This window comes from Symphalangus syndactylus, chromosome 24 (assembly GCF_028878055.3).
Source record: "Symphalangus syndactylus isolate Jambi chromosome 24, NHGRI_mSymSyn1-v2.1_pri, whole genome shotgun sequence".
Taxonomy (NCBI): domain Eukaryota; kingdom Metazoa; phylum Chordata; class Mammalia; order Primates; family Hylobatidae; genus Symphalangus; species Symphalangus syndactylus.
This window is the reverse complement of record NC_072446.2, coordinates 13,631,514-13,655,335: the sequence shown is the minus strand read 5'-3', so window position 1 is coordinate 13,655,335 and position 23,822 is coordinate 13,631,514. Positions and strand designations below refer to the sequence as shown.

The 23,822-nt window shown below is 46.5% G+C and overlaps 1 protein-coding gene and 1 long non-coding RNA gene across 5 annotated transcripts in view; one reads left to right on the top strand and one right to left on the bottom strand.

The window, feature by feature from the left end:
• The first annotated feature begins 680 nt into the window (after positions 1 to 680).
• Positions 681 to 23,822, top strand: part of GNAS (GNAS complex locus) — a 57,966-nt gene continuing 34,824 nt past the window's right edge. For 2 of the 4 annotated variants that reach the window (XM_055266555.2, XM_055266554.2), the window contains exons 1-2: positions 681 to 2,018; positions 2,163 to 2,814. In XM_055266555.2, coding sequence (XP_055122530.2) covers positions 681 to 2,018; positions 2,163 to 2,814 — 1,990 coding nt within the window. Of the gene's footprint in view, positions 2,815 to 23,822 lie in introns of all 4 variants that reach the window. The other 2 variants (XM_055266553.2, XM_055266552.2) reach the window with 1 other exon arrangement.
• LOC129474814 (uncharacterized) overlaps positions 11,393 to 23,822 on the bottom strand; it is a 31,677-nt gene continuing 19,247 nt past the window's right edge. The window contains exons 5-6 of the long non-coding RNA XR_010119453.1: positions 14,952 to 15,038; positions 11,393 to 11,617 (exon numbers count right to left, since the gene is read on the bottom strand). This is a non-coding gene — a long non-coding RNA (uncharacterized lncRNA). The remainder of the gene's footprint in view (positions 11,618 to 14,951; positions 15,039 to 23,822) is intronic.

Below are 23,822 nucleotides of genomic sequence, written 5' to 3'. Positions count from 1 at the left end.
CCTCCCCTGAGAAGTCGGTTGGGTTGGGGAGGGAGGGTTTCAGCTCCTGTACTCCAGCGTCCCGAGGCCCACGTCTTGCGTCACGTGTCCCGCAACGCAGGAGAGCTTTCTCTGGCCAGCGGAGAAGCGGAGAAAGACTCCAAATCAGTCAGGGAGAGGAGTGGAAGGAGCCAGAACGTCCCTGCGAGGCCTGCGCTCATCAGCCCCCTTACCCAAAGTCCCGGGCCCCTGGCGCCAGGAGCAGGCTCCTGGAGCCGGAGCCAGCTCGGCACTGGAACCGGCGTCCTCTGGTGGCGGAGAGAGAGCGCTACTGGCGATTTTCGGACCGAATCGGCACGCTCGTCAGATCCAAGCAGGCGGGACTGGCCTGGAGCAAAAAGAAAGAGAGAGGAGGGCATAAGGACAGACCAAGGAAGAGGGGCTGGGGGGCAGCCTGGGGGCATAAAAAGTGGCTAGGAAGGAGCCAAGACTCCACCAGCAGCAATTGAGTTGCTTCAGCTTCAGTCTAGGGTTCCAGGCCTTGAACCCCCCAACCTCACAAGGGTTGGAAAGTGAGGCTGGTGAACTTTCCAGCTGGTACTTTGATTTAAAAATAATAATAATAATTTTTTCACCCTAGTTCGGTTGGGTGCTCCATCTTACGGAGCCCCAAACTTATTTTGAGAGGCCGCCACCGTGTTATGGGCGTGCGCAACTGCCTCGACGGCAATAATATGTCAGGACAACGCGATATCCCCCCTGAAATCGGGGAACAGCCCGAGCAACCACCTTTGGAAGCCCCAGGGGCAGCTGCCCCCGGTGCTGGGCCTAGCCCAGCCGAAGAGATGGAGACCGAACCGCCTCACAACGAGCCTATCCCCATCGCGAATGACGGCGAGGCCTGTGGACCCCCAGAGGTCTCCAGACCCAACTTTCAGGTCCTCAACCCGGCATTCGGGGAAGCTGGAGCCCATGGAAGCTACAGCCCACCTCCTGAGGAAGCAATGCCCTTCGAGATCGAACAACCCAGCTTGGAAGTCTTCTGGCCTACACTGGAGCAGCCTGGATTACCCAGTGGGGCCCATGCAGGCCTTGAGGCCTTCGGCCCAGCACTCATGGAGCCCGGAGCCTTCAGTGGTGCCAGACCAGGCCTGGGAGGATACAGCCCTCCACCAGAAGAAGCTATGCCCTTTGAGTTTGACCAGCCTGCCCAGAGAGGCTGCAGTCAACCTTTCTTACAGGTCCCAGACCTTGCTCCAGGAGGCCCAGGTGCTGCAGGGGTCCCCGGAGCTCCTCCCGAGGAGCCCCAGGCCCTCAGGCCGGCAAAGGCTGGCTCCAGAGGAGGCTACAGCCCTCCCCCTGAGGAGACTATGCCATTTGAGCTTGATGGAGAAGGATTTGGGGACGACAGCCCACCCCCGGGGCTTTCCCGAGTTATCGCACAAGTCGACGGCAGCGGCCAGTTCGCGGCAGTCGCGGCCTCGAGTGCGGTCCGCCTCACTCCCGCCGCCAACGCGCCTCCCCTCTGGGTCCCAGGCGCCATCGGCAGCCCATCCCGAGAAGCTGTCAGACCTTCTAACTTCACGGGCACCAGCCCCCGGATGGAGATCTCCGGACCCCCGCTCGAGATTGGCAGCGCCCCCGCTGGGGTCGACGACACTCTCATCAACATGGGCAGCCCCCCAATCGCGCTTGACGGCCCGCCCATCAAGGCCTCCGGAGCCCCAGATAAGAGAGAGCGAGCAGAGAGACCCCCAGTTGAGGAGGAAGCAGCAGAGATGGAAGGAGGCACAGCCGCTGAAGCCGCGGAGGGAGGGAAAGTCCCCTCTCCGGGGTACGGATCCCCTGCCGCCGGGGCAGCCTCAGCGGATACCGCTGCCAGGGCAGCCCCTGCAGCCCCAGCCGATCCTGACTCCGGGGCAGCCCCAGAAGATCCCGACTCCGGGGAAGCCCCAGCCGATCCCGACTCCGGGGCATTCTCAGCCGATCCCGACTCTGGGGCAGCCCCAGCCGATCCCGACTCCGGGGCAGCCCCTGCTGCCTCAGCCGATCCCGACTCCGGGGCGGCCCCTGACGCCCCAGCCGATCCCGACTCCGGGGCGGCCCCTGACGCGCCAGCCGATCCCGACTCCGTGGCGGCCCCTGACGCCCCAGCCGATCCAGATGCCGGGGCAGCCCCTGAGGCTCCCGCCGCCCCTGCGGCTCCTGAGACCCAGGCAGCCCATGTCGCCCCAGCTGCGCCAGACGCAGGGGCTCCCACTGCCCCAGCCGCTTCTGCCACCCGGGCAGCCCAAGTCCCCCGGGCGGCCTCTGCAGCCCCTGCCTCCGGGGCCAGACGCAAGGTCCATCTCAGACCCCCCAGCCCCGAGATCCAGGTTGCCGATCCGCCTACTCCGCGGCCTACTCGCGCGTCGGCCTGGCGGGGCAAGTCCGAGAGCAGCCGCGGCCACCGCGGGTACTACGATGAAGGGGCGGCCAGCAGCGACGAGGACTCCAGCGGAGACGAGTCCGACGATGGGACCTTCAGATGCGTCCGCTGGTTTCAGCATCGGCGAAATCGCCACCGCCGAAAGCCCCAGCGCAACTTACTCCGCAACTTCCTCATACAAGCCTTCGCGGGCTGCTTCGGTCGATCTGAGAGTCCCCAGCCCAGAGCCTCGCACTCTCCCAAGGTCAAGAAGGTACCCCTGGCGGAGAAGCGCAGACAGATGCGCAAAGAAGCCCTGGAGAAGCGGGCCCAGAAGCGCGCAGAGAAGAAACGCAGTAAGCTCATCGACAAACAACTCCAGGACGAAAAGATGGGCTACATGTGTACTCACCGCCTGCTGCTTCTAGGTAATGCGGCGGACTCTGCCTGCGGGCAGCAGGGCCGCCGGGGAACTGGGGAGGGGGTGGCAGGGCTGCCTGGTGGGGCTCGGGGCTCGGCAGTGGGAGGAGGGGGTCCAGCCAAAGGCGGGAAGAACTTGCTAGAAAGTTCCAGGGAGGGACCCTAACTTTGCCCTGGGAGCGGGAGGGGATCTTGGGTGGATTCGGGTGGCCGAAGTATATGCCCTCCAGGGAGAAAAGTGATGCCGAGCGACACTGAGGGTCGTTTCCGGCGGGACAGGCCAGCGCCAGCAACCGTAAGCTGGACAGGCAGGGGCTTCAGGTGAGCCAGGAACTGCCGGGGAGGGGCCCCGGGGCCCCGGGGCTCCCCTGGCTAGGTTGGTGGGGTCCACGGTGGGCTGGGGTCATTGGGGAAGGCGCGCCCCCGCCTCGCCTGGCACGGCTGCTTGGACTCAGACAGCTTGTCATTGGTGTGTGTTGGTGTCCATATTCTGTGTTCGCCTGTGCATGATACGCTCAAGTGTCCCCTGTTCCTATCCCGGCACCCCCAAATTACCCGCCGACTGTGTACTTGTACTTGGGAACGGGCTGTCTTGTGGTTTGCGCCATGGCGCGGGCAAAAAACTTTCAGTGTTCGCACACTCTGGTGGTACCTGCACCCGGGCGCTCTGCGGCGAGCCGTGCGGAGGACATGCGGGGAAGGTGGCGGGGCCTCCCGGGAAATAAGCGGGGCCCCTAGCCTGGGGGAGCGGGGGATCGCTTTTCGCCGGCCTCCATAACCTTGTTCCTGTATGTCTTTCTCTCTTTTTCCTTTTGCGCTAAGCGTTTCCTCACTTCTCATTCGTTCGCCAAACCCTCCCGCCTTTACGGTTGAAAAACCAGACACACAGGTATCTGGGGCGCCCGGGGCTGCACACATCAGTTCGGTATTCTGCACCACACAGCTCGCCTGGTTGGGGGATGGGGGAAGGGGAAACACAACCTGCTGTAGGCAAGTCCGGATCCCAAACCACGTGGGGGCTGGTTCCAAGGGGGTGGGCGTGGCTGTGTTTAAAAAATATGAAATAATTTTTCTTCCTAGCGAAGAGCCCGAGGTAAGCCAATCATTTTTACAAAGAGTACAGTAGGAGGGGCTTGGTTTAAAAAGATGGGGGTTATGTGTTGTGAGTGGAATGTCACCTTTGTGTTTAAAATGCAACTAAAATAAAAGTTTTCAAAAAATGCTCTAAGTGTATTTGAAGTGTGTGGACAAAGTATGGCAAAACCGTGAATATGACTTGTGAAAACAAGTAAATGTTTGCATGTGAATTTTTTCAAGCAGCTTTAGCTGGGGGCAAAGAGGCTTGTCAAAGGTAAGGTCTTCTGCAAATTGGCTCTGGATACAAAAAATATATAAAGATATTTTGATTACAGAAGTTAAAAATCATGATATTCTCGTCAGGAGGGTATTTTGGTGGCCTTCTACCTTCCCCCTCCTCCTCTGCTCACATTTCCCTACGTCTTGGTGCCCTCCCCTCTCCAGGATCCCCCTCCTTACCCCACAGCAAGACCTTCTCCTGTATCTCCCAGTCTTTCCCTGGCCATTCCCAGTTCCCCACCCTCCCCCCAGCCCCCTAAGATTTCTTAACTTCAAATCTGGGGCATTAACTATTTTTGCCACATTTAATCAAAGCATCAATTAGCAATGGTCTGAATATGTGGTTTAAATGAAAACTTCCAAACAAACTTCACAAGCTTAATTTTTACATTTTATTCTCTAAGACTTTCTCTAAGACCTTTCAAGGGATTTCAAGATCACAGTTTTTAAGGCTGCGCTACATTTGTTAAATATGTTAGAATGTGTGATTTTTTTTTTATTAATGGCATTATTGGCATATAACTGTGCTATTGTGATGTGGCTCTCACAAATCACAATTTTAAATGTGAGAATCATTTTATGTATGCCCATCCAGGTAGATCATGACATTATCATTTACCCAAAAACATACAATATGGTAGTTGTTTTAAATTTCAAATGTCTCAACTACACTAAAGCTACCAAACATTAAATGACAATGCACTAGTTTCTCTGCAGACAACTGATTTTGCCATGACAGACCCATTTCAATATTCCAAGCACAGCTCTGAGAAGCAAACCTGTAAATTGGGGGAGGGAGGACACAAATGCTTACAGACAGGAGACCCAAGTGACAGTGTGCACCTAACCCCTAACTGTCAAATTGGTGATGTGCCTGACATGCGGGGCCTCAGTTGCCTCCTTTGTGAAATGAAGCTTTCCTAGCAGATCTCCACTAAGGAATGCTTTTGTGCCATGATTTGAGTCTTCTATTCTTCCTGGGGGTGGAGGGTGGAGGAGACACAGTCCACTTATATCAGGACTGGAGACTTATACCATAGATTGTGCAGCCATCAATCCTACAGCAAACTGTCCATGTTTGGGACCAGTCTTAAGAATATTAGAAGTTTCCTTTGTCTCCCCTTATTTTGTCACCGGAAGTAAAAATTAACTTTAACAAAAGGAAATTTGCTAGGGTCACCTTGCACCTTGTCCTGGCTTTGTTCTCGGGTGCTGGTGGCCAAACACCTTTGGATGCAGCATAGTCCAGAAGGTGGGCTGGTAAACCATGGGCCATGTCTAACATAAGCCTGAAATATGATAGCCAGTGTTAGCTGCTAGCTGAAACTGTACCACTGCAGTTTGTCAAAGCAGGCTACAGTTTTTGACCAGGCTTCCTTTTGCAGAGGTGACGTCCCTCTTCTGGACCTGAATTATTGATTGGGGACAGGGAGAGGAGGAAGGATGAGGACTTACTCACATGTAGGACAAGACTTTTTACTAACTTTCTAGTCCCAACATATAAAACAAGACATCCATACATCCCTACCACTGAAAATGCAGATCAAATGGCTGTCTTTTGATATGGTTGCTAATTTGTGACATGCAGATTCATCTGTTGCTTGAAAAAATGTATGTTCATGTGCTTATCCTTTCTGTTTTTATTGCCGGGACAATTTAATCTCATTACAGGGAATCTTAAGAAATCAAAGAGAGAGAGAGAGAGAGAGAGAGAGAGAGAGAGAGAGAGAGAAAGATAGATAGAAATCAGTAATACGATTAAAATTCTAAAATATCTGAAGAGTTCTTTTTAAAGAAGCCTTTTTCTTACTCAACACTATCCACCAATAGACTGTTTCCATGTTTCTGTTACATTTTAAAATAATTTTGGTGGCTTAAACATTTTTTAAAACTTCATTTAGGTGTGATTTCCTCCTTAAGAACTGAAGGAGGCTAATAGATCAGAGTTTCTTAGTATCTGCCACATTTATTAAAATTGTGCAGGCAAATGCTATATATAATAATGGGTATTCTGCTGCTATGATGCTTTATTTATACAGTGAATCATAATTAATTGTATGATTATTTATACCACCAAGTGCAACAGTGATGCATTGTATTCCATCTTGCAGAAGCACCTTTTTATTTTTCTTTTCTCTCTCTCTCTCTTTTTTTTTTTTTTTTAAACGTACAGCCGTTTTTTTGTATTCTAAATGCCTCCACTGAGCTTTTGGTGTGGTGGGAAGGACATGGCTTATCAGGTCACAAAATTTTGGAGTCCAGATAGATTTATTATTTCCTCTTTTCAGTCTCTAGTAAGATTCATGCTTCTCAAACGCTGAAATTCTACCTTGGTTTTAATTCTTACAGATTTCTCTCAAAAAATTTTTCCCATATAGGTAGATTAATGTTTAAAATTTACCCACATTATTTACCATGGAAAACTGGTTCTAAGCAAAAAGAATTGGGGGTCATCCCCTTTCTGTATGTATCCTCCTAACTTGAAAAGGAAAATCTCACTGCTCTCAGTATTACTAGTAACCAGTAATAATAATAATAATAATAACACATTCTGATTACATTTTTGTTTGTTTGGTTTGAAACAAAGTCTCGCTCTGTCACCCAGGCTGGAGTGCAATGGCAGGATTTCCGCTCACTGCAACCTCTGCCTCCCAGGTTCAAGCGATTCACCTGCCTCAGTCTCCAGAGTAGCTGAGATTACAAGCGTGTGCCACCATGCCTGGCTAATTGTTTGTATTTTTAGTAGAGATGGGGTTTCACCATGTTGGTCAAGCTGGTCTCAAACTCCTGACCTCAAGTGATCTACCCAGCCTCCCAAAGTGCTGGGATTACAGGCATGAGCCACTGCGCCTGGCCACATTTTACATTTTTTAAAGCCTTTCACCTAGTCATATTTGTCTCTTGAAACAGTCCTGGGCAATAAAAACGTGATAGGGCCCCATTTCATAAGCAAATAAACCAAAAGCTCAGATATTAAATATCAGGCTTTTTTTTTTTTTTTTGAGAAGGAATCTCACTCTGTTGCCCAGGCTGGAGTGCGATGGTGTGATTTTGGCTCAACTGCAACCTCTGCCTCCTGGGTTCAAGTGATTCTCCTGCCTCAGCCTCCTGAGTAGCTAGGATTAAAGGTGCATGCACCATGCCTGGCTAATTTTTGTGTTTTTAGTAGAGATGGAGTTTCGCCATGTTGGTCAGGCTGGTCTCAAACTCCTGACCTCGTGATCCGCCCACCTCATTCTCCCAAAGTTCTGAGATTACAGGCATGAGCCATCGTGCCCAGCCATAAGGCACTTTTACTCAAAGACTGCAAGGTAGGTAAAGGATCTCAAATTTCAAATTCAGATAAGATAATGCTTACCAGAAATGTGATAAGCTATAAAGCATTATTTAAATGTAAAGCATGATTATTCTAAGTATACTATGTGCTCTTAAAATCCCTTGCCAAATGACACGTGTCGAGTAGTCTGCTACTTTCTGAATTATAGCAAAACTCACAGATCCCTGGTTATAAATGTCCATTGAGTATATATGAAATGTGAGCCTCCCCATTTCTGAGATGGCTGTCATTGCTTTGGTAATATTTCATTTACACCTTCGCTTTAACTCGTCTGCCAGCACTGCAACATTGCAGTCTTAGTTTGTTGTGGCTACTGTTTTCCTTTTTTTTTTTTTTTTTAATGCAGGTTTTCTTTAAAGTATTTTGTTTCGTTTTGTTTTGTTTTGCAGGGTCTAAAGCTTTTCTTCTTGTTTAGGTTTCCATTAAATAATAATTAATCATTATAATAATAAAATGCAGTTACTTTTCTGCATAGCTCTATTATAAGTATAGTGTTAGAATGTTTAGAATCCTGGCCTGGATCTCATCATCTTATCAAAATAACTCTGCTCCATAGTCTTCCTAGTGATTTTTTTTTAAGTATGCCTTACTTCTAGTCCAGGCTAATTTCCATTTAGCAAGAGTCAGTGTGTGGCCTTAGAAATCACCTTTGACTTTTATGCAGAAGGTTAGTTGTTGTTGTTTTTAAGATGGAGTCTCACTCGTCACCCAGGCTGGAGTGCAGTGGCACTATCTCAGCTCACTGCAACTTCTGCCTCCCAGGTTCAAGCAATTCTCCTGCCTCAGCCTCTCGAATAGCTGGGATTACAGACATGCACCACCACACCTGGATAATTTTTTTGTATTTTTAGTAGAGATGGGGTGTCACCATGTTGGCCAGGATGGTCTGGAAATCCTGACCTCAGGTGATCTGCCCACCTTGGCCTCCCAAAGTGCTGGGATTACAGGCATAAGCCACCGCGCCCGGCCAGGAAGGTTAGTATTAAGCAAAAAATAAATTTATTTTTAGAGAAAGTAACCGAGATTTGAAATTCCCAATGCCAGCCATGCTCCTTCTTAATTTTAGAGTTAGTTTTTCCTCCAAATAAAACTTACTCCCAACCCCAGCAAAATTGTGGCTCTTCAAATGCCTCTAAATAACTCTGAGGAGACACATCAGTAGCGAACAACAATTCGTTTCTACACTTCTTAGCTTCTTTTACCTGTAGTAGCAAATGTGAGGTTCCTCTCAAACCCACTCATGCCATTTGCCCATTTAAAAATCAAATTTCTCAGGAGGAGTAGCAATTTTCAAGAGAGAAGGGACAGGGCCAATTGATGTCACAAGGTCCTCACCATCAATTAAAACTAGTCAACGGAGGGAACTAAAAGCATTGGGCAGCCTAATTGACCATCTCTGACCCCTGGGAATAGGGACTAGGAGACTCTGGCCCTAACACGCACCTTCACAGATTTCATTAAATTAGACTGAATGGAGCTTTTGTTCCCATCAGATTCCTGTGCCTGCCTGTGGTCACCCTAAGCATAAGATCATGTTCTTTTTAGGAAGGAAGAGGCGAATGGACCTGAGCCTCTCTTTGGGAGTTCTGCTGAAGAGTCTGCAACTCCTAAGTGGCCTTTATGCAGTTTAGAGACTGGAAGGAAGGCACAAATACAAATTGGGGGAAAGAAGCCCCTGAACAAAGGAGAGGAGAGGTATTTCAAAAAGAGGATATATTCTTTTTTTTTTTTTTTTGAGATGGAGTTTTGCTCCTGTTGCGCAGGCTGGAGTGCAGTGGTGCAATCTCGTCTCACTGCAACCTCCGCCTCCTGGGTTCAAGCAATTCTCCTGCCTCAGCCTCCCAAGTAGCTGGGATTACAGGCATGTGCCACCACGCCCCACTAATTTTGTATTTTTTATAGAGACGGGGTTTCACCATGTTAGTCAGGCGGGTCTCGAACTCCCGACCTCAGATGATCTGCCCGCCTCAGCCACCCAAAGTGCTGGGATTACAGGTGTGAGCCACGGCACCTGGCCTTTTTTTCGTAATTCCCCCAAAAAGAGGGCCAGCTACTAGAAGCAAAGTTACAATTTGAGAAATCTAGAGTCTTTTTTAAAGGGTAACAGTAACATGCTCAACCCAGTGCTTGGCACATATAAGTGCCCCAAAAATGTTTTGGGTTTTTTGGGTTCTTTTTGTTGTTTCTTGTTTTTTGAGACAGGGTCTCACTCTGTCGCCCAAGCTGGAGTACAGTGGCATGGTCTCGGCTCACTGCAACCTCTGCCTCCCAGGTTCAAGCGATTCTCCTGTCTCAGCCTCCCTAGTAGCTGGGATTACAGGTGCCTGCCAGCGTGCCCAGCCAACTTTTGTATTTTTTAGTAGAGATGGGATTTCACCATGTTGGCCAGGCTGGTCTTCAACTCCCGACCTCAGGTGATCTGCCCATCTTGGCCTCCCAAAGTGCTGAGATTACAGGTGTGAGCCACCATACCAAGCCTCAACTTTTAATTTTAGAAATTTACTTTTCCTCCTAGATTTTTTTTTTTTCTCCCTGCTCCAAGTGAGGTTTTGGGTTTGGTTAATTTTCTGTTGTTGCTGGTTTTTTGTTTGTTTCTTTGTTTTTCTGTTTTTTGCATTTCCCATTAGACTATTAACATGTAAATTCTAAAAGTGCCAGCCATCTCATTCTGTCTTTCTGTCTCCACCTTTCAGAGTACATTCTTTGTTTACATTTTGTAAATAAAGGTCAACTCAAGCAGTAGACAAATGCCACCTTGCCACATTTATAATTGTGTGAAGTCACTCTCAGGTGAATGATGTGCCAGAGAGAGATGAGGAGATAACTTACTTTTTGACTTGTCCTGTAAAAGAGTCACCTGTCACCCCTGCCTATCCAGCTCCCCCTTCTGTTTTGATTAGCTCCTAACTATAAATCAACTCAATACCAAGGCTGAGCTCAAGGACCTGAGCTTGGATTGTTCTATGGTTATTACACATCAAAAAAAAAGAAAAGAAAATGTGTTTAGTTTCCTTTCCAACAGCCAGATGGTGAACCAGGCCAGCTCATGGGAATTGAAGATGAAGAGACCTCCAAGAAAGAGGTAGGGAACAACACAACAAAACAATGTTTGACTTCATTATGTTGATTGTCACATGCTCTTTGGGCACACATGAGGCACACACCTTTCAAGTTAGAATCAGTGGAGCACTTTTCTACATGCAAAAACTGGGAACTATGCTAAGGGAAGAATGTTAGGCAACTCATCTGTGACAGGGCAATGGAAATTAAGGGAGTGTGCCTCTGTTGTACTTCCTTAGAGTAAAATCCCAAATTGCATCGCAGAGTAATTTGTTAAACCTCAGGAGTATTTAAATTCAGGAGTATTTTGACTTGTGGAGTTCTGCCCACAGAAGTGCACATTCGATCTTACTAAATGTTTTTTAATGATTCAATTTGGGGCGAGGAGAGAGGTATAAAGGTAGTATAAATTGTTATCCAATCTCAAATTTATTATGAGTCAGTCAATGTTTCCGACATTGTCACACACACACTGTGTGTGGGACAGAGTAAGTACTTTTAACTTCCTTTAATGAGTTGATAATGGGAAGGAAAAAAATCTCCGTACTACTTTCTAAGGAGTGTCACAGTTGAGCTTTCACAAGCTCAGTGTCACCACTGAGTGAGCATCAATTCTTATAAGGAAATTAAGACTTGGGCTGCAAGAGCCTCGCCTCTCTCATCTGATTTATCTGGCTCTTGCCTCTCCCCCTCCATCAAAAGATCACACTATCTCTCTCCTCTTTTCCATTTGAACAATTTTGCCATTCATCAAACTGATTGCTAATGTGCAAATTACATGATGGTATTTTTACAGGGAACCTGCATTCAGGTAAGTTTGAAGCTGTGGGATATTTGAGGGGGAAAAAACGAGTAATGCCTATCATGATCCACAGAAACTAAAGTCAGGCATTGTAGGACAGTCCAGAACCCAAGAAGGGCCGTGACAGGACCCTTCCAAAGGAAAGAGAATCTCGTGTCCCTTGTGTTAGCAAGTATCCATTCCAGCTCCCCCAGGGCTCTGGGACCCACATATTTGTGCCTCCATTTTTCTAGAGTTGTAGTAGCTGGTGGTCCAACTGAAAAAAATGAAAACAGGAAACCTGTCAAGAATAGAGAGTGTTATTTAGGAAGTATACAGGTACTTACGTTACTGAGACCACTTGAACACATCCTTTTAAATAGATACCTTTTTTAAAAATCTATGGTTATGTAACATCTGTGTCCGAGGGATTTAAGCAGAAAGCCCTGTGGGTTTCTCTTTTCAAAAGACAGACCTTATTTATGATCAGCCCCTTGATTTTTTTTTTTGGCCTTCATGGGCTTTTGAAATCTTAGGAAGTGTCCATCCTAATTCCTTATAGCTGCTTTTTCTGTGGCTCTACTAGGGCCTTCAAGATGCTGAATTCACTTATTAAATCATTGACGTCATTCAGGGGGTTCCGTTTGCCCACTGCCCCCCAACATGGGAATTTTTAAATGACTGGCTCTAGAAGGGCCCAAAGATGGTGAAGGTGAGTTGATATTTCAGGTGACCACTAGATGGTGAGACAGTATAAGGCAGAAAACAGGTGGCATGTCTATGTGAAAATAAGAGGGATGGCCAGGGCCGGCAAAGGCGAAGAAGGGTCCCCCTTGACTTTTACCGCCAACCCCCACCCCAGGACAAAGCTTGGATTCAAATAGGCCCCAAAGCTTTAGCCAGACCAGCTTTTTACTTTTACACTGTGAATTCTCCTAGTTACCTATATGCCAGGATTTTAGAAGCATTTTGGGGGGCTCAGTCTAACAGAGGGGTCCTCCAAGTGGCTTTATTGACACTTTTTCATGGGGTGGTTGTCCTATGCACTGTGGGATGTGTAGCAGCATCCCTGACCCCTACATACCAGACACACACACACACACACACACACACACACTCACACTCTCTCTTGCTCTCTCTCTCTCTGACAACCAAAACTGTTTCTAGTCATTGCCAAATGTCACCCCTCATTGATAACTACTGCCCTAACATCATCAGTATCAAATTCTGGAGAGTTCAAGATCATATATACTGTAACTTGCGTATCTTAAAAATATATATATCGGGGCTGGGCGCAGTGGCTCACACCTGTAATCCTAGCACTTTGGGAGGCCAAGGTGGGCAGATCACCTGAGGTCAAGAGTTCAAGACCAGCCTGGCCAACATAGTGAAACCCCATCTCTACTGAGAATACCAAAAATTAGCCGGGTGTGGTGTCAGGCACCTATAATCCCAGCTACTCAGGAGGCTGAGGCAGGAGAATCACTTGAACCTGGGAGGCAGAGGTTGCAGTGAGCTGAGATGGCACCATTGCACTCCAGCCTGGGCAACAAGAGCAAAACTCCATCTCAAAAAAAAAAAATATATATATATATATATAAAATATAAACATATATCATATATAATATGTTTATATTATATGTATTATATAATATAAAATACGTACTATTATATTTTTTTTCCAGAGAAAAGTTTGTCCACTGCAGTTACTTTTTTTTTTTTGAGATGGAGTTTCAATCTTGTCGCCCAGGCTGGAGTGCAATGGCGTGATCTCAGATGACTGCAACCTCTGCCTGCTGAGTTCAAGCAACTCTCCTGCCTCAGCCTCCTAGTAGCTGGGATTACAGGCATGAGCCACCACGTGCAACCCTGCAGAAGTAATTTCTAGAAATCTCAGAGAAGAAAGTGACCCAGATGACCCTAACTAGAATAGAAAAGGAAATTATTTCAGGGAAGTAAACAGTGAGCTGACTTTGATTAACCAAGTCAGTCCCATAGCTAGGCTAAATCAATGCTTAAATAGCCTTTACCCTTAAATGATCACATCTTCCACTTAGGGGTTCTTAAGGATGCCTTTTCCTGTAGCAGGCTAGGAATTCTCTCTCTGACTGGTGCACACTCAATTAATTCACTCTGCATCGTAGAGAAGGATGCCAAGACACGAAGGACCCATCTGTCGGATGGCTGCTGACAACGTATCAGCTCTAGGGTGGCAGGAGCCCCACTTTATATGTGTTCCCCAAAACAGCAGCAGAGCCTTTAACTGATAATGTGTACACACCAGCAAGCAGTGCGTGGGCCCCAGTTACTGGGTCTCCCTAGTCCCAGGCCCATAGAGAACCAGCCTACTGCATGGAGGTGACCTATAACCTTTAGCAACTGATCTTTCAAGGCAGAAAGTTAGACTGCAGGAGAGAGGGGCAGTGGAAGGAACAGCTTGGAATGGCTGGACTGAGAAAGAGCATAAGATCTCTCAGGAATAAAACATAGCTATGCCAATAGAAGTAACAATCCAAGGACATTTCCTGGTCAAGAGTCTTGCGCTTGGTCTTTGATAAAGTGGACACCGCCTTCTCCATCCTAGGGCAGACTCTGTAACCATTATTTCTTGGAATAAGCATAACAGGACTAAATTGTGATCTTAATTTTAAGCAGTGGTCTAAGCCCCTAACTTGCATCTGACCAGCCTCTCTCAAGTAACTATTATGGAAGGGGACTTTATAACTTCTTTGTTATATTTTGACATGACACATTTATATTTTTGCTCCCATTTGGTCTTTCTGTAGAGTTTTCAGATTGTAACATCTGAATTCATCTCATCAAGTTTTCAAGTTGAAACATCTGATTGTAACAACTGAAACAGATTCATTAGGGATCTAATTTTTTCAAACAAAGGAGATTTTTTCTTTTTTTTTTTCCTTAGGGAGTTTCAAATTTATGACCTCTGACTTCATTGCAAAGGCCAGAAAAATAAATAAATAGATAGACAATGACCACTCTCTACTCCAGACATGCAGGTGTATTTTAACACTTTAGCTTTTACTATTAGGATTTCTTTAGGGGAAGGTGTAGAAATATATTGGTAGTCTGATAAATTATATATCAGACATGTAAAATTTAAAATATCATTTGAAATCAAAACTTGTCTGAAGACTAGCTTTTTATGTCACAAGTTCAGCTAAGCAAAGTGCCCCCTAACTATAAAACCTCCTTACTGCAGAATCCTAGAAATGACCAAAGGCAAGCTTTTTGAATGTTGATTTTGAAATTTTGCCTGCGAAAGTGCAACATCTTTCCAAGCAAATGCTTAGAAGACTCAGGGCAGAACCCAAAAACAAATGCCAGACGTTAGGGGAAAATTTTTAAAAGTTGGATTGCCAGAAAACTTCTAGCTATTTATAATTAAGCATTTTTAGCTGCTAAAAGGAAGCACATTAGATCATTTTGTTTTGCAAAGCAAATGGCCAGTGTGGGTTTTAGGATGGACTCTCCCAGGAGGGTTCCCCTTTCTGAGTGGGAGTCTTTGGAAATGTTCCTGATGGGATCCAGTCATTCTGGAGCGCTCTTACGAAATCGTTCATCCTAGGGCAGTTTGGTGTTTGTGAGCTTACGGCGTTTACTCCTTGCTGTATTCTACCATAGGTCTGATCTGATGGGGGAGGCTGTGGGCAGAGGAGCTCCAGCTCTTTGGGAGGGTCCTAGAATAGTACAAACAGCACTGGGTTAGAAGTTGGGGGTTCTCATTCCTGGGACCTTGGTTGATTCTAGAACTTTATTCTAGGATTCCATGAATTTGCCAAGTTGACATCGGGAAAAGGCTAAAGTTTGATTCTTGAAAGTATTGACAAGGCCCCATTTGGGAATGATTCTGCCAAGTATTCCTGGGGTCCTGCCATGGTCAGGAGAGCACCTTAAATTTGATGAGTTGTCAGGGAAGAAGCAGAGGGTATCTGTGTGTTCAGCTTTATGTATGAGAACGTCAAGACGCAAGATGGGGGCAGGACAGGGACAGCTTGAGAAAGGAGGCTTGAGATTGAGACTTGGAACTCAGGTGCCAGGGATGAATCCAAAAGGCTTGCAGGCATCTAGCCTCAGACTTAAGCTAACATATAGCAGGTAGTGGATGCCTCTCTTGTTTCTTTCTTTTTTTTTTCTTTTTTTTTTTTGAGATGGAGTCTTGTTCTGTCACCCAGGCTGGAGTGAAGTGGCATGATCTTGGCTCACTGCAACCTCTACCTCCCAGGTTCAAGCAATTTTCCTGCCTCAGCTTCTGGAGTAGCTGGTACTACAGGTGCACACCACCACACACAGCTAATTATGTATTTTTAGTAGAGAAGGGCTTCTCCACATTGGTCAGGCTGGTCTCAAACTCCCGATCTCAGGTGATCTGCCTGCCTTGGCCTCCCAAAGTGCTGGGATTACAGGTGTGAGCCACCGTGCCCGGCCAATATTTGTCTTTTTAGTAGAGACAGGGTTTCGCCATGTTGGCCAGGCTGGTCTCGAACTCGTGACTTCAGATGATCCGCCCACCTTGGCCTCCCAAAGTGCTGGGATGACAGGCATGAACCACTGCAGTCAGCTTTTTTTTTTTTTTTCCTGGCCCCGCAATCTTGATTCCCCAGAGTTAGGGTCTGATTTCAGATGTTAAGGCAGGCTCAAAGTGGGGCATCTGCTCTGCCAGAAGAAGGTGGGAGGTCAGAAAGAAGATGCAAGACCATTAGGGCTGCCTTAGTTGGAGAAAGGGGGCTCATCTCTCATTTTCTCAGAAGTTTCACAACCCAGAAAGGGGAGAGAGTGGAAAGCAGCCTCCTAAGGCATTCTCGAATTTCTTTCTCACTTTTCCTTTTTTTTCCTCACTCTCTCACTCTCTTCTGATATTTATTTTTAAATAGAGTTCTTATTTTGGGGAGGCTTTCTGAGCAGGAACTACATTTTTTTTGGAGGGAAATAAATAAGAACACCAATTATTCAGGGCTGGGAAGTGGAAACAATGAAAGAAAGCAAGGCTACTCAGAACTGGCTGGCAGATGGCGCTCGGCTTTTACTATTGACAGCCTGGCTTTCAAAAATTCACTCTTGTGCTGGCGCCTAAGGCAGAACCCGCATCCCCCTCCCTAAATCCTCCTTCCCAAGGACACAGCCCCTGCCCCTAAGGCTGAGGAATGTTTTTAAAAGTTTTCAGTTGAGCAATTGACATCTAAGGACAAATCCCGGCCACTTTTAACTAGTGGATCTGAAGATCTTAGCCAAGGCAGGAAAGCACACAATCAGGTAACCTCCAGATTCATAGCCCTGGTGCCCCGGTTCTCCTGGGAACTGGTCCTGAGATCTTGGACAAATACCTGGTTCTAGTTTTTCTCAACTGAAAAAACAGGAGGGATGTCTTTCTCATTTTAAAACTTATTTAATTATCTTATAAAGTTTCAATAGACGAGGTATGCCAACCCCCTGTCCAACACACACTTTTTAAAATGTCTGTTCCAAAATGGCAGATTGTATAGGAAATCAAATGGTAGGACCCTCTGTTGTCCTTTGGTAAATAATTAATAGTTTCTGGGTCCCCATCACCAGGAGAATCTTTGCAGGAGCAGAGTTTGGTGGTAAACTCTTTCACACCTCAATCAAGGGCTAGAAAAGAGGTTCGTAGGTGAGCAGAGCTCCAGTTTCCACCAGGGAACTCTAAGGGGCCTACCTGGAGAAGTTAGCATTTAAGACAATATGGAGAGATGGAGTAGAATTTGAGGTGTATGGTCAATGATTGTTTACAGAGAAGGGACTTGCTAGGGATAAATCATTGCTTTTCCATTCATGCAAGCATCATTGTGTTTTTCAGGATCTCTGAGACCTCAGGGCTAGTTTTAAGTTCTTCCCCTCTTCAACCCCTCTCCCTTCTCAGTGCTTCACGGCACACCGGGGCATTCTCAGTAGCGAAAGTGTCCTCTCTAAGGACGGGACCCCTACTGTCCATCTCAGGCTCAGCACTGCCTTGGGGCAGGCCACTCTGGCTTCTTTAGGCCTGGTTTCCACTGGAGGGGAAGCTGGGTCCGACGGTGTCTGGGTCAAATTCCTTGGTTCCAAGAACAGGTACCATTGCCATTCCCTTCCATTTCTGCCCCCCACCACCCCACCCTGCAGCTGGAAAATGATGAGGTCATCTATTTGAGAAGGGCTACACAGGCCTCCCACACAAGGACCTACAGAGTCCTCCAATGGGAATTTATTTCTTTCTGATCAAATTTACCCTCCATACCCCATTCATATACACATTCTCTCTTCCCTCTCTCTTAAAAGTGTAAAGTTAAAGAAACTGAATACACAGGGTTGATTTAAGATAAACATCCCTCCCACCCATCTATTTAAAATTTTTTCTTTTACTTGATAACTTTCCTACGACATTATTCTCTTATGCCCATATTCTTCTGAGGATTCTTTAAAACTTTTCTTGCACTTTCTCCTCCTCACAGTCCCTGACTTCTAGCCCTGAGTGGTGGCTGAGGGCAGGTGACCTTGTAGACCGTGGGGAACAAAGGAGGCCAGGGCAGGTGGCTGCCTCTTTCCAAACTTTCCTGGGCCACGGGAGCTCCTTCCCACCAGAGGTCAGCAGAGAGCTCAGAATGGCTGGGTCTGCTCTCAGAAAGTGGGATCTTGGAATTCTCTAGATGAAATGTAGGGTGCCCAAGTGGGAAAAAAGCCCCATGTTTCCAGGGTGTTTTGGTTGGGGCTCTCATCCTGTCTTGGGTCCTGGGGACCTTACTTTTAACACCAATGCAGCCATTCTGTGCTTTTCTCAGGGGAGGGGTGGTTGGGGGTTTGGTCTGTTTATTTGGTGGCTTTCTTGGTCAGTCTTCTCCCCGCGCCAAACGCACAAATCCCTCCCTTAGAGGGAACCACACCCTCTTAGAACTCTCCCTTCTGGGGCCCAACTGCCCACTTTCACTTCCCACAGGACATGGAACCCACATCCCACACTTGGCCTGGTGCCTTTTCTTCTAGTTGTATTTATTGTTAAAATGACATCATAATATTACAGGAAATGCCCCCAGCCTGCCCTCACCCTGCTGTGATTTTACCGATCATTATCTCCCCCTGTTCTTTACTCAGGTGTATAGACAGTTTTGAGAAAGCATGAATCATAGTGTGCAGTTCCATATTAATCCCCCTGCTCCACAAACACACACTACAGGGCAGTTTCCTTAGAGCTCTTCCGTGTTCGCCATCGTCCTTCCACAGTTCTTTCACTTGTTCAGTTCTTTCGCTAGCGGGGAAGAGCAGGGAAAGAATTGAGGTTCCCTCCCTTTGTTTTTCCTTCTCTGATCTTTTGAAATCCCGGGGTCCTTGTGAATGACTCAGAAATTAAAACCAATTCCCTTTGGCCAGTTGTTTATTTTTGAAAGAGAGAGACAAAGAGAAATTAAACGGAAAGAAAGAAGTAAATAGAGATTAAATTTAAAAATTTGAAAGGGACCAGTGGTTCATGCCTGTAATCCCAGCACTTTGGGAAGCTGAGGTGGGCAGATCACCTGAGGTCAGGAGTTCAAGACCAGCCTGACTAACATGGAGAAACATCGTCTCTACTAAAAATACAAAATTAGCTGGGCGTGGTGGCGCATGCCTATAATTCCAGCTACTCGGGAGGCTGAGACAGGAGAATCGCTTGAACCCGGGAGGCAGGGGTTGCAGTGAGCCAAGATTGCACCATTGCACTCCATCCTGGGCAACAAGAATGACACTCCGTCTGAAAAAAAAAAAAATAGGGAGAGAGAGGAGGAAAAAAGAGGGAAAGGAAAGAGAGACAGAAGGAAGGGAGGGAGGAGGGAGAGGGGAGAAAAGAAAAGAAAGGAAAAGAAAAGAAAAAAGAGAAGAAAAGAAAAAAGAAAAGAGTGCCTTTGCCAAGTTTAGCTCTAAGCACCAAATGGGGTTCTTGCCCTCTAGGAACTTCTAGTCCGGAACAGAGGAGAGGATCAGGTTGCAAGTGATTATCCTTCTACCAGGCAGGGGGTGGAGCGCTGCCAAGGAGGGTGTGGCTGGCACAGCTGAGGGGCCAGGCTGGCTAGACCGGACAGGAGTACGGGGAGGAGAGGCAGGTTCACAATCCAGGCTGGGGCATCCTCCCCTCCCCATGTCACTGCGCCATGAGGTCCCTTGTTCGTTCAAGTGCCAACCAGAAAAGCTTGGACAGAGGCCTCTCTTGTGTGCCAAGACGGAGGCCACCACCACCCTCTGAGCTCTGACCACTGCCCTCTCACCTCTTATTGCTTTCCCAAATGTTTATCTCCTGATAATGTTTCCCAAATGTTTATCTCCTGGACCATCTAAAACGATGGTCCAATTTTTGTTTTATTTTAAAGTTAGGAACACACTGCGTGTAGCACAACTTCATTTTCCAAGTGTTTTCAAGTGCCTTATCCCACTAAGTGGTTTTGTTTTGTTTTAGGAAGTCTGGCACACAGAGAACTTTCTAGTTCTTTAAAAAAAAAATCATAAATTTTTTAATTTGATAATAATCCAGAACAAAACAAAGCAAACCCTAAGGTTAAAAGTGAGCGTCGTATATGTTACGTATACATCTTTGATGTTGGGGAAACCTTTGAACTTTACAAATCAATGTCCTTGAGAATTGGGTTCCAGCCAGACCCACTGTAGGCGTTGTTTTCTTTTTTTCTTTTTCCTTCCTTCCTCCCTTCCTTCCTTTCTTCCTCTCATCCCACCTCCCCACTTTGAAAAACAAGTTTTATTCTCTTGGGGTATGTTCATTAGAGAGGGAAGACAATTTTGTTCAGCAAGGAAAGGTGAGCAGAAGAGAAAAGGGGGGAATTCAGCCAGAGGAGAACAGGGACAAGGTTGACTGCTCTGTGCTGGGGTGAGGGTGGGGGGCAGAGAGAGAACATCACAGCCAGATGCAAATCACAAGAGCAGACCTTCAGCTTCCTGGCATTGGTGGGGAAAATATTCCGTCAGCTGCCTTTCTATGTCCTGGGCTTCATTCATCAGCTCAAGAGAAAAAAATAAAATCAAAATTTCATCCTAATTTGTTGTGGTTGGACCCCATTCTCCCACGTTTTGGCCTTCTTGTAAAGCACAACCACAAAGGCAGAAGTGGCTTCCTGGGCTGACCTGCCTCTCAGTTCATTCTCAAGGCGTTAGCCTCATCCCATCAGGAGGAGTTCAGACTCTCCCCAAGCGCCAAGAGTTAGAAATGTGTTGCTAATTGATTTGAGCTAAATTTGTGTTGCTTTGAGACTTAGCAAGATGGCTGATTAGGGGCCAATGTTGGGGAAAATAATTGCTGATCTAATAGCTAAGAAAAGGAACTCATTCACAAATATGTTTATAAAATGGGCCTTCTGTGACATTTTGGAGTTGTCAGGGAGTTAGGGGTCATGGTGGTTCTTCAGGAAGAAAGAAATGTTGTTGGGAAATGTTTAATGGGAATTTAGCATAAAATGACATATGCCTAATTTAAGAAAACAGTTAAATGCATCATGGTTCCAAGTGAAAACAGTTGTCACAGATTAATTTTTCAAATGTTTGACTATTGGCAGGTCTGAGGTTTACTCATATGTAGGTTATGTCCAACTTGGCAAAAGCATGGAATCCTGCCCAGTCCTTGGTACACAGGGACTAGCACATGTACCCATTTTTTCTCACTGATAAGTTATTTCCTAATTTTTTGGTTAACTTGTAGGTCGAAAAAGACTTACTCCTTTTTGTCTGTTTAGTAGCATCTCTAAGCTTGCAGTAGCTGCTCACGTGTCTGCCACGTCCCTTAGAAGGATGAATCCTTGCCTGGTCGGTGAGTTTGCCTCAATTCGGGCATTTTCATTTGTTAATTCATTCATTCGATATACATGTATTGAGTGCCAAATATGTGCCCTTCCCCGTGGGGAAGACAAAAGTATGAGACATTGCTACTCCCTTGATGGAATCAAAACAAACCCAGGAAGCTAACAAGAGTGGGCAGTCTCTGCTAAGTGATTACACAGGGAATAAATAAGGAAAGATGGAAAGATTGTCAACCAAAAGACTTCAGCAACCTGCTAAGAGTCTCCAGCCCAGTTGAGCACACCAAATCAGAGATTATCTAAAAGTGTCATGAGTGCTGATAATTAAACTGCAGAAAACCTAGAAGGATCTGCTGGGGTCAAAACAAACAACATTTGACAGGCACAGCCATTCAAATTTTCATGCCACTCTGAGGCTGAAAATTTCTGCACAAACAGCAGTGACTGAACCTTTGCTAGTCACAGGATAGACCTCCATGTTGATAGGGTAGACCTCCCTGTTGATAACTTGTCAGTCATGGGACTGAATGAGGCCTTTCTCCAGGAGGCATAGCCCAGAGGGTTACTGGCCATGCTGAGGAGGCAGTCTTGCTTCCAGGAGGGGCTGCAGAGGCCTGGCCCAAGAGTGGTGCTGAGAACTGCCTTTTGCCATCTTCTTTCTTTCATTGTGCACTCTCTGGAGCCAAACTATGCCTTCCAGGATCTTTCAAGACTAAAATTCTCTTAGGAAGATGGGCCCAATATTTCCCACCTAACCTTAGAAATCTTCTATGTCTAGGATTAGTGTTTTGAGAGTTAGATGGGAAAGTGTAGTTTGCAGCCAGATCCTGATGTACTATAGAGTGCTTTCACCTTAGCGCTTTCATCTTCCATCTTAGCTCCAACCCTCCATCTTAGCTCTTGGGCTGGCCCCCGTCTTAGCTCTAGTCTTACATCTTAGCTCCTGGCCTGCCCTCCATCTTAGCTTCTGTCCTGCCTTGTATCTTAGTTCCTGGCCTGCCCTCTATGGTAGCTCCTGGCCTGCCCTCCATCTTAGCTCCTGGCCTGCCCTCCATCTTAGCTCCTGGCCTGCCCTCCATCTTCCCTCCTGGCCTGCCCTCCATCTTAGCTCCTGGCCTGCCTTCCATCTTTGCTCCTGGCCTGCCTTCCATCTTAGTTCCTGGCCTGCCCTCTATCTTAGTTCCAGTCCTCCATCTTAGATCCTGAGCTTTGGGTCTCTTTTGTTTTGTTCCCTAATGCAGATAGAGATAGTCTGTATTCAAATACTATAATTAATTCCCAGCCATTGTGGAATGAAAAACACATTTTAATTTCCAGAATTTAATTTCCAACTTTCCTTTCACAAATACTTTTAAATTATCTATTTATTACCCTTGAAATAATATGTCTTACTGATAGGTCTCTGTATCACAGCACATGATAGTGACCTTTATGTTTTTTTGAAAATATGAGTGTGTAGTACAGATTGCTAGCTATTTTTTGTGTTAAAAATAAGACAAGGGAAGGTTTTTTGTCTGGATGACTGAACTGAAAGAACTCTCAGGTGAATTTTGCTCCATAGTGAATATGATTGAGATTTATAGAATTATTAAGTTGTGGCTTCTTAAAAATTGCCACCGAAACAGGAATGCCTGAATTTTGTGTTCTGGGTGATCGTGGATGAGCACATGGCACATCTGAAAAGTGATTTGGCCCCAGGCCTCCTTACTTCCCTGCAGGTGGCTGTGTTCTCTTTAGTTAATCCCATTAGCTGGCAAAGGCTGATGGGGCTACTTTTAAGGGACATGTGCATTTTAATAAAGAGCTTTAGAGGCCCAAAAGCCCAGAGAGTCGCATTTTTAATATGGCTCTCTTTAATATGGGGTTCTTAAGAGTAGCATTCTAACAAGAGGCATTGGGGTAAACAGGGGAGGGCATTTGGGCAGTCACCCCCTCCCCACTTCTAGTTCCAGCCCCATACCCTGTTATTCCCAACCCAAGTCTATGGCTGCCTAGCAGCCCTCTAAGCAATGAGTTGACTTTCTTCCACTGTGACCCCAGGACACGTGGACCCCTCACACCAGATCTCCAAGTAGCAGCATAGTGCTTAGTGTTATTCTGCCTGGCAGCGGGGTACCCCCCCCCCCATTCAGTGGCAGTCAGGTTCAGATCGTAGCCTTCAGGGTGCCTGACTCATTCCGGCTCCGGTCGATAATGACAAGCCCCATGTTTTTCTCCAGCATCCACGGCAATGACACATACAACAGTCAGGAAATAAAAGAGGCTTGAGTACTATATGGTTGCTTTGCTTTCTTTAAAAAAGAAATATAATGTAAAGGGCATGGGGGAAGGAGCAAGGAGGCAGGAGGCCAGGCCAGCAAATAAGCCAGCAGCAAAACAACCTTGTTGTTTGTATGTTACGTAAACAGCCCCCCTCGCCAACTGTCCTGCGGTTATATCCTTAGGAAAAACTGGGGCTTACTGGCGCTTGGGTTGATTTCACACCTTAGCTTAGAGTTACTCAGAGGTGTATTAACAGCTAATGATTCCACTGAGGGCGGCCCAGATTGCCATCTTGACTTGCCAGATATTAGCAATACTCTTATAGAAACCCAAAAGCCTGCCAATTAAGTTCCCCAGTGTAAGTTAAAAGGGGCCTTTCTGAGATGCGTGATCTTTAGGAAAAGGAAATTAAACTAATTTTGAAAGCTCCTAACACTC